The 10624-nt window shown below is 38.2% G+C and overlaps 1 protein-coding gene across 1 annotated transcript; it reads right to left on the bottom strand.

Moving 5' to 3' along the window:
• Positions 1–3429: 3429 nt before the first annotated feature.
• mblac1 (metallo-beta-lactamase domain containing 1) lies at positions 3430–7134 on the bottom strand. Its single transcript, XM_074623649.1, has 3 exons — positions 6613–7134; positions 4351–5396; positions 3430–4292 (listed from the first exon to the last, which is right to left on the bottom strand). Exons 1-2 carry the CDS (start codon positions 7093–7095, stop codon positions 5157–5159), a joined length of 723 nt encoding a protein of 240 aa, XP_074479750.1. The 5' UTR covers positions 7096–7134; the 3' UTR covers positions 3430–4292; positions 4351–5156.
• Between the last annotated feature and the right edge of the window lie 3490 nt (positions 7135–10624).

The following is a 10624-nucleotide window of genomic DNA, read 5'->3' as shown; positions in this document are numbered from 1 at the left end:
TTAATATGGATCTATCACAACCATTCTTCATTTTTGACATGCAAATTACTGTTTGTGTGGACATTTTATGCCTTTATTAGACGGGAACAGTGGAGAGATGACAGGAAATGAAGGGTCGAAAGAGATGCAACAAAGCTCCCTGGTAGGTGTCGGTTTTATCAAACAGGCTGAATATCTGCCGTCATCACAGATCCTGATCCAGCTGAACCAGATCCAGAGCCGCTGTGACTACATGTTCTTTTTAACAGCCTTAACAGCAGATCAATAATTTTCCTTTAACCTTAACATGAAGTATCTTTTTATCAGAACGCAGATAACGCCGACTTCTCAGTTTGTATAGAGGTACAAGCCTGTGTGTGTGTTTATGATTTGATTACCTTATCAGTGAATTATGGCACTAGATTCAAATGTGTAGGGGTATAGGGAGTGTGCACATGGACTTTAACCAGGGATGCACACACACACACTAATAAAGCCATAAAGGTTGAACGATGAGGCCAGCCCTGAGCCTCGCCAGGTCATGGTTTCCATCACTGCTGCTCTTATCTCTGCAGAACTGAAGTTCAACCTGAACTTGAGACGCAGTGTGGTCTGACTGATAATGATGAGCAAGATGTACACACACATTGATGTCCGTTGTCATGGTGATCCTGAGCATTGTATACATCCTGTATTTATCTAAGCCTAGGGGGGAGATCATGCGTTCAGTCGTGTGTGTGTGTGTGTGTGTGTGTGTGTGTGTGTGTGTGTGTGTGTGTGTGTGTGTGTGTGTGTGTGTGTGTGTGCATCTGTCTGTCTGTCCGCAGCTAATCTCACATACTGCTGGACCCATCAGCCTGATATCTTCTGTGCTCATGTATGACTGTGTGCTCAAGGACTTCTCGTGGTTGTGGTGATTCACAATTTTTCTTCAGAGGTCAAGGGACCCCTATGAAGATGGTCATGCCAGTTTTTCCTCGCTAAAATTTAGCATAAGTTTGGAGCGTTATTTAGCCTCCTTCACTACAAGCTAGTATGACATGGTTGGTACCAATGGATTCTTTAGGTTTTTCTAGTTTCATATGATGCCAGTGTCTTCACTCTAGCTTTAAAACGGAGCCCGCTACAACCTCTGAAAGATCAATTGCGTTAATACGTTAAAGAAATTAGTGGCGTTTTTGCAACGATTTTGCATTAACGCGATAATAAGGCGTTAAAGTTGACAGCCCTAGTTATGATCCACTCAAAGCTGCAGTTGGTAACTGACTGAAGTTACATACTTTGACAGCTAAACCATCTCCATGACAACTCCCCCTCCTGATGAAGACCATGGCATGCAGTTGAAAGCTCTGCACAACTAGTAAGCAGACCTTAGGTCAAGAGTATTTCATCATACTAATACTTCTAAGGTCATGAATGAATTCTTTCCTCATAATAAAAGAGTAAATGAGTTACTAATCAACAGACTGGAGTTTAGACTTTAACAACCTCATTGTTGGTTTATATAATGGTCATTAGAATAAAACTGATCATGGATGAAGAAACCCTCTAAGACCCAGCGACTTCACTGTCTTTCTGAGGCTGTAGCAGGTTTAAGAGCAAAAGTGAAGCTGCTGATATCATATGAAACTAGAATACATTGGTACCGACCATGTCATGCTAACATAACGGCAAGGAGGTTAAATAATGCTCTGAAGTCAGGCTAAATTTTGGTGAGGAAAAGCTGGCATGACCATGTTCAAAGGGGTCTTTTGACCTCTGACCTTTAGATATGTGACTGTAAATGGGTTCTATGGGTACCCACGAGTCTCCCCTTTACAGACATGCCCACTTTATGATAATCACATGCAGTTTGGGGGCAAAAACAGGCAGGTTTTTTTTAATACAGTATAAATGTGTTATTTGTAGTGAGACCATTTCTTTTTTTTAAACTTGACCTCACTGTATAAAATGACCTGTGGTGACCTCTAGGATAATCACAGCCTCATGAAACTTCACAGCCACAAACTAAAGACCTAGAGCATTCAGAGGATGGATGGCTCTCCTAGCTATAGATTGACAATAAGGGGGTTTCTGAGCAGTTTACACAACAGAAGTGCTCGCCATCCAATCGCAGAAAAATGCAATTCTTGCAGAAATCTCCAAAATGTCAAAAGTTTTTGATCCCAAATCACAGCATGGCTTTTTCTATGGTGTTCCTCAAGGTCTTGGTGTCTTAATGTGGTATTTTGGAGGGATTATTGATCATTTTTATCAATTCTACAGTGGTAAAAAATGGTTAAATTTAGCACCAAATCTGTGTAACAAATGGTATCAACCCAAAAATTGCTGCAACAACTTATGAGACATAATAGAGCATGAGAATGACCATCATATACTTCTATCATCATGTTCTAAACCCTTATACACATTTATTTTAATTAATGAATTATTTAATTCATGTTTATTTCTTATTTATGACTAGAACAACTTGACACACAGTGCTGAGCAGCATCTCAAATTAATCTCCAGGTTCCCAGCTTTCAGATGATGTACATCACTTCTATGTGACATCTACTGTTGACCTGCTATCTCCCCCTAAAGACCCCCTGTAGCCCCCTAAGAAAGACAAAAACGGGTCTATTGTGGGTCTCAGAGGGTTAATATTGTTTTACAACCCATCTTTTACTTGGAGCTATCCTGTACAGAGCACCACTAACTTCCATGCTGTACATACTGTAAGTATAATAGTATTTAAATGACAGACAGGAACTGCTACAGAGCTTCCTCCTGCGGTATCTCCTACATTAGTCTCTATAAAAGTTTACAGAAGTTATCAGACGCAGAGTTTACCCAAATGACGGCCGACAATAGATCCCAGAACAGTGGCGGTTGAGGTTTATGAGGTTTTATTGACAAAACAGAAACTTTGTGGTTTCTCTGACGTCATCTTTATGGTGATGTTATATAAACTTCTCCTGTTTGTGCCTGGTACTACCACTCTGACGGTATTCTGACACACAGAAGTCACACCCACACACTCGGCATCACTCGGGCGATAAAGCAGTACGTCATCATAACGAAACCGTTCAGGGAGATTCCTTCTCTCAGGTACAACAATAGGACAGAAGAAGTTCATTGATTTTAATAAATTATTAAGTCTTAAATCCATATCTTTGTGTTCAAGTGGGGCAAAGCTAAGAGTTCAACAGTCTAACTATCTAAACGTGGTATTCCATTCATTTTTGGCTCATATTGATTGATTGATTGGTTGATTGATTAAGCTGCGTGTTGACGTTGATGGAGTGTTGCGTGAGAGACAGCGCTCCTCAAACCACCGATCAGCAGATAAAAGGTTCAGTGAACTCTGAGAGTGTGTGTGAGTGTGTGTGTGTGTTTGTGTGTGTGTTTGTGTGTGTATCCTGTATAACTACGAGTTTTCTCGGTGTAACATGTTGAAGGGTTAGATTAGATTACTTTCAACTTTATTGATTTATAGGAGAGATTTATCAATTCAGATACATATCCATTCATAATTTATTAATAAAAAAGAGATGTTGTGACAGCAGTTGACATTACTTTACCTTGCAGGAATATAAAAAAATTAAGTCTGGAAGTTTTGGTGCTGTTACACTATAAATCATCTTAAAGGGACTGTTTGTAAGAATCAGAAATTGGTTGTAACAGCGACACCTCTGGCCGTTAAGTGGACGTAGTCACTGTGATGTCAACCACTGGTTTGGGGACTGCCGTTTTGAAGCCTCAAGTTCGACATTTTGGCCGTTGCCATCTTGGTTTCTTTGCAACCAGAAGCAACACGAGAGCAAAAGAACATACAGTATATTGCTAAGAAGTGAAAGCCGATTGGCCGTTCCATTGCAACATCAGCGCCCAGCAGCAGAGCTACGCTTCCGCCATTCAGGACTGAAAGCGACCACCGGACAGACGCCAGTAAAATGTCAAACTGGCATGTCCATTTTCAAAGGGCTCCCTTGACCTCTGACCTCCAGATATGTGAGTGTAAATGGGTTCTATGGGTACCCACGAGTCTCCCCTTTACAGACATGCCCACTTTATGATAATCACATGCAGTTTGGGGCAAGTCATAGTCAAGTCAGCACACTGATACATTTGAGCATATTTTTGCTAAATTAATGCTAAATGCAGTACCTGTGAGGGTTTCTGGACAATATCTGTCATTGTTTTGTGCTGTTAATAATAGATATATACACACATTTGCATAAAGCAGCATATTTACCCACTCCCATGTTGATAAGAGTATTAAAGGTCCCATATCGTGCTCATTTTCAGGTTCATACTTGTATTTTATGTTTCTATTAGAACATGTTTACATGCTGTAATGTTCAAAAAAACACTTTATGTTTCTCATACTGTCTGCCTGAATATACCTGTATTTACTCTCTGCCTCAAACGCTCTGTTTTAGTGCATTTTCAACAGAATTGCGTTGCTAGGCAACAGCTTGGGTCCATGTTTACTTCCTGTCAGCTGATGTTATTCACATACACTGCAACCAGGAAATAAACTGGGACACATATAGAATGTTTATGTTTAAAACTGTGAAATGGTCTAAATATTGTAGATTTGTGACATCACAAATGGACAGAAATCCTTACGGCTTGTTTCAAAAGCTCAGTTTCTGAATACGGGCTGCTGTGTATTTCTCTGTGGATTGAGTGCTTTGATACTTTCACAGTATTTATACAACACTTAAACCTGCTTTTTAATATAGAATATAAGGAAAATGTCACTTTTAACAATATGGGTCCTTTAAGGTACATTTTGACCAGATAAAAAATGTGTGATTAATTTGTGATTTTGTTTAAATCACTGATTGTGTCTTCTGTGTTGTCTGATGCTATGGACGTTTAGTGCAGTAGTAAAATATATTCTAGTAAAATATATTTTACTCAATGTAGAACCAAACTTTCTCTGTTATACCTGAGAGTTTATGTATATGAAACATGTTTACAGTTGTTTTCGCCCGTATAGCCAGATGAGCTGGTTGTAAACTGAGGAGATGAAGTGCTAATCAGTAAAAGGAGAGCCCTGCAATCAAATCACGTCCTTACATAACCCTGGCGAAGACCTTTTTCACTGCATTAACATTGTTGGCTCCTCATAGCAGGAGGAGCTCAGGTGTGACTGATATGAAACCGCTCTGTGACCTCCTGGTTCGTCAGTTCCTGAGGACTCTAAAGGGGACTCCATGTCCCGGTATGATGACATCGGCTGTGCGCAGCGCCTCCCTGCGGTTGACCTCCTGCACTGCAGTGTTCATACTCAGGTCCCTCCAGCTGTCCTCATCTGAGCAGCACTCAAATAAGTCCCCCGCAACGAGCACCGTGCCCGCTGAGGTTCCCGTCACCCGGACGCTGACGTCTTGACCTGTGTGGCCTGGAGTGGGAACTACAGTCACCTGTTGGAGACAGGAAGGAGACACTGTCAAAGCCTGAAGGGGAAACCAGCACATGAGACTACTGAGCTCCGTCACGGTCTGACTCCTCTTCTATTAAACCATGGCACCTGTTACATTAATCATCACATATATTCAGCACCCATTGCACTATTGTCTTACTGTCTGCAAATGTCATGTTGTTTATATATATATATATGCCCAGATTTCAATATATATAATATAATAATAATCATATATATAAATATAAATACATATATATAAATATATATTCAATTTCAATTCAATTCAATTCAATTTATTTTTGTATAGCGTCAAATCACAACAGAAGTTATCTCAAGACGCTTATATATTTATATGTATATATATATTTTTATATATATATATATACATATATATATAATATATATGCCCAGATTTCAAAATATATAATATAATAATAATAATATATATAAATATAAATACATATATATATATATATACACGTATTTATATATATATATATATATATATATATATATATATATATATTTATATATATATATAATGAATATATTTATTTATTCATTATATATATATATTATTATAATATTATATATTTTGAAATCTGGGCATATTTAAATTATATATATGTAAAACAACATGACATTTGTAGACAGTAAGACAATAGTGCAAACGGTGCTGGAATAAATATGTGATGATTAATATTACAGGTGCCATGATTTATTTATATATATATATATATATATATATATATATATATATATGGTTTCATCCTTATTCGAAACTGGGCATATATTATATATATATTTATATATTATAATTACTATTATTATATATTTTGAAATCTGGGCATATATATATATAGTATATAATTAGTCTAAAGTCTAATTTTAGTCAAAACCAGTTCACACACTGCCTTTAATATTTAATTAATTTGACTTTTGTTTATCACCATGCTGAATGACTGCATGAACTAATGAATTGATACACTTTATTTTGAAAACTCTGGACATTTTAGTCTAATTTTAGTCTGTTTAGTCTTTAGTTTTCTGTCCTGAGAGGACTTTATTGTGACATAATTAACTTTTTAAACACCATGAAGTGAGTTTGTTGATGAAGAGTTATTAGTTGTTGTTACTTTAACATTAATTACTTTCACTTTTAACCCTCAGTGTTCTCTGTTCTCTGCTCAGATACATAACTCACAGAGACTCACCTGCTCATCAATAGAGTGAGGCTGTCCCTGTCCCAGCTGGTTGGGACGGTATGTGTCCCCTTCACTGATGTCAAACCCAACAATCAGGACCGCTGCTGGGAACAGACTGAGATTCCCGATGTGGTCCGAGTGTCCATGTGTCCCCACGACCACGTCCACGTCCCCCGGCTCCAGACCCCTCTCCCTCAGCGTACTCAGGAGGAAGTCCCGGTCCCAGGGTCCCCCGGTGTCCACCAGGACAGTCCGGGGTCCCGTTATGAGGCTGATGGTCCCGGTAGCTCTGAAGGTCCCGTCTGGCTGAGGGAGACAGTATCCGGGTCTGAGGACAGACACGGAGTACGGGACACCGGGGAAGACCGAGTCCGACAGGGGGACAGTCTGAAACTGTCCACTGGTGTCTGTCCCCATCATGTCCTCATCTACAGGAGGACACAAAACAGAAGAAGAAGCTGCTCTCAGCTGCAACTGTTCAGTGTGAATCATCTTGAATGAAAGGTGAAAGCTGCCACCTGCTGGACTGGAGTGAGTATAACTCTGAGACCCACAATAGATCATGACTATTCTCCTAATATTACGACTTTTTTCTCGTAAAATGATGAGTTTATTCTGGAAATATTATGACTTTATTCTCGTAATATTACAACTTTTTTTCATAAACTAATTACTTTTTTTCTCGTAAAGTTATGACTCTATTCTCATATTATTACGATTTTATTCTCCTAATATAACGACTTTTTTCTCGTAAGATTAAAAGTTTATTCTGGAAATATTATGACTTTATTCTCGTAATATTACGACTTTATTCTCGTAATATTACAACTTTTTTTCATAAACTTATGACTTTTTTTCTCGTAAAGTTCTGACTTTATTCTCATAATATTACGACTTTTTTTCATAAACTTACGACTTTTTTTCTTGTAAAGTCATGACTTTATTCTCATATTATTACGACTTTATTCTCGTAATATTACGATTTTTTTCTCGTAAAGTTATGACTTTATTCTCGTAATATTACAACTTTTTTCTCGTAAACTTACGACTTTATTCTCATAATATTACGACTTTTTTCTCGTAAAGTTATGACTTTATTCTCGTAATATTCCGATTTTTTTCTGGTAAAGTTATGACTTTATTCTCGTAATATTAAGATTTTTTTCTCGTAAAGTTATGACTTTATTCTCGTAATATTAAGATTTTTGTCTCGTAAAGTTATGACTTGTCCACCAGGACAGTCCAGGGTCCCGTTATGAGGGTGATGGTCCTGGTAGCTCTGAACTGCCGTCGGTCTGAGGGAGACAGTATCCGGCTTTGAGGACGGACACGGAGTACGGTTCACCGGGGAAGACCGTCTCCGACAGGGGGAGAGTCTGAAGACACTGACCACTGTCTGTCCCCATCATGTACTCATCTACAGGAGGACACAAACACATCAGAAGAAGAAGCTGCTGTTTCACTGCTGCCACTGTTCAGTAACAGTGAATAACAGTAACACGTTGCCACCTGCTGGACTGGAGTGAGTATAATTCTGCTGCAACTGTTCAGTGTGAATCATCTTAAATAAAAAGGTGAACGCTGCCACCTGCTGGACTGGAGTGTCCCACAATAGATTGGCTTTTTTAAGGCGGGTACAGGGGTCTTTAGGGGGAGATAGCAGGTCAACAGTAGATGTCAAATATAAGTTATGTACATCATCTGAAAGCTGGGAACCCTGAGATTAATTTGAGATTTGTTAAAGTGTATAAGGGTTTAGAACATTATGATAGAAGTATATGATGGTCATCCTCGTGCTCTATTATGTCTCATAAGTTGGTGCAGCAATTTTCGGGTTGATACCATTTACATTACACAGATTTGATGCTATATTTAGCAATTTTTTTACCACTTGAAAATGTCTATCTATACCATTCTGGCATTTATATTTAACACACGCATTTTGTCTTTGCACTGTGGTTATATATTATATATTGCACGTTCTTAATGCAAATATGTGTATTTCTTATTTCATATATTCTCATTTCTTATTTTTGATTTTATGACTTACTCATATTTCTTTACATATATTGTCATAGTCTTTGCCTGAAGGCAGTCAGATTTACTCTAAATATTCCCACCACATATCCTCCACATTCCCAGATACAACAAAGGACATATCGTTGAGAAATACCTGTTCTTTGTTTCTACAGGTTCATATTGTTGGAGGGCTGTAGGTCAATATAGTCGTACCTTACCGTACATTTAGTTGTTAAATTGGGTTATGATTGTAAATTCAGTAATAAAATATATCTGCTGATGAGGACAAAGTCTCAAGTTCAGACAGGCATGAAGTGATCAGGTTACCACTCTACGGATAAACAAGGGACACATCTCAGACAGTGAGTTCGTCATTTTGATCACATTTATTTTTATTTATGGTTTACAGAAAGATTTTGATGCATAAATTATGAATAACTGATTTAATTTTGTTCAGTTTTCTGGTGTGTAGTACACAGTACCTATAGTTTTCCTAAAGTTATCTAATGCTCCGTTGGTAATTGGGTCAAATTGATCACAAGCGTTTGAAAGCATTTAGATTCATATTCAAGTCCACAATGACTTTTTGTAAAATGTTATTTGTTTCATACCAACATAAATGTGTTATTTGGAGAATGAAAGTGTAACACAGATCATTTGGAACTTCAATTTTGTGTTGATTTTGCCGGTCCCTGTGGACAAAAGCGGTAGTGTTTCCGAGCACCAGGGTCCCTTTAGAAAACCACTAATTTTAACGCAGCAGGGTCTGACAGTCCTGGTTCTGGTTCTCCAATGCGTTCTCATCCCGACTCGTCACATACTGACGCTTTGTCAGAACCCTCAGCGTCACTTTTCAGTCGCAGTAAACACATGCTTAATGTTGTGAATTAAACACAAACACTTAGATTCAGGCAACAGTTAGGAAGGTTTAGGAAAAACCAACATGGCTGGGCTTAAAATTACTACATTTGTACAGTGAAAATGTGACTTGACGTTCTACATAAATGACACATTATTTCCTGCAATGGCACTGATTGTGGTATAATTACATCCAATATTGAAGTATAATTCCTGGAGATACAGTCCAAAATATCAGTGCAGACATTCATGGTCTAAAGAATCCTACAGAAGCTCCACCAGCAAGTCAGAATTTGCAGTCATCCAGTGAAATATCTCCACATCTAGGATTGATTGGCACAAACTTGCATGCATGTTTCCCTTAGTGCCATCATCTGGTCAACATTTATCATATATGTTGACATCTGTTTAATGTTGTCTTTATGTCTCAGCTGACTCTGGATGGAGGATGGCAGCGAATACACCAACCCCTGCAGAGACCCGGGCTAAACCCACACTCACCAGGAAGCAGGTATACTACATGACCCCATAAATAATGCAAGCAAGTGCAACACTGCCACAAACTGTGGTGGCAAGAGTTCAATCAACACATCTGACAAGAGTTTAAAATAAAAATGTTTAAGTGTGGATTGATTTGTATTAATCAGATGTTGTATTTTTTTTCCATACATAGTGTAAAATCCCGGAGAATATCGGTGCTTCCCACTCAGCACCATGGAATAAACCCGACCTCAGTGAATTCCAGGTGAACTAACAGCCGATAAGACGGTTGTCAGGCTATTAAATAGGCGTTATCAGTCCCTATAAACCCCATAGATGTGGGTCAGTAGGAGCCTACTACACCCATTAGTAGGTTTTATCATCTATTCACATGGTAGATAACCGAAAAAAGGAATAAAAGAACACGACAGCGACATCTAGCGACCGTCGTATTAATTATGACAGGAGCAGAAGCCGAAGTCAGGTGCTGTAGTAAAGACAGTGTGGGACATAAGTTATGTTAAGTATGTTTGTAGTTATTTTAAGCCAAAACACAATGTTTTCCCTAAACTAACCTAAGTGGGTTTTTTTTGCCTAAACCTAAAGATGTTGTAGTTTTATTACCTAAACCTAAAGAAGTTGTAGTTTCATTGCCTAAACCTAA

Source organism: Sebastes fasciatus, chromosome 22 (assembly GCF_043250625.1).
Source record: "Sebastes fasciatus isolate fSebFas1 chromosome 22, fSebFas1.pri, whole genome shotgun sequence".
In the NCBI taxonomy this organism is placed as follows: Eukaryota; Metazoa; Chordata; class Actinopteri; order Perciformes; family Sebastidae; genus Sebastes; species Sebastes fasciatus.
The sequence above is the reverse complement of the archived record's forward strand: the minus strand, read 5'-3'. Positions and strand labels throughout refer to the sequence as shown.

Coding starts and splice junctions, on each gene's coding strand:
- mblac1 (XM_074623649.1), bottom strand. CDS start 7,095: ATGATTCACACTGAACAGTTGCAGCTGAGAGCAGCTTCTTCTTCTGTT. Junction 5,397..6,612: donor CTCACTCTATTGATGAGCAG/GTGAGTCTCTGT, acceptor TGTCTCCAACAG/GTGACTGTAGTTCCCACTCC.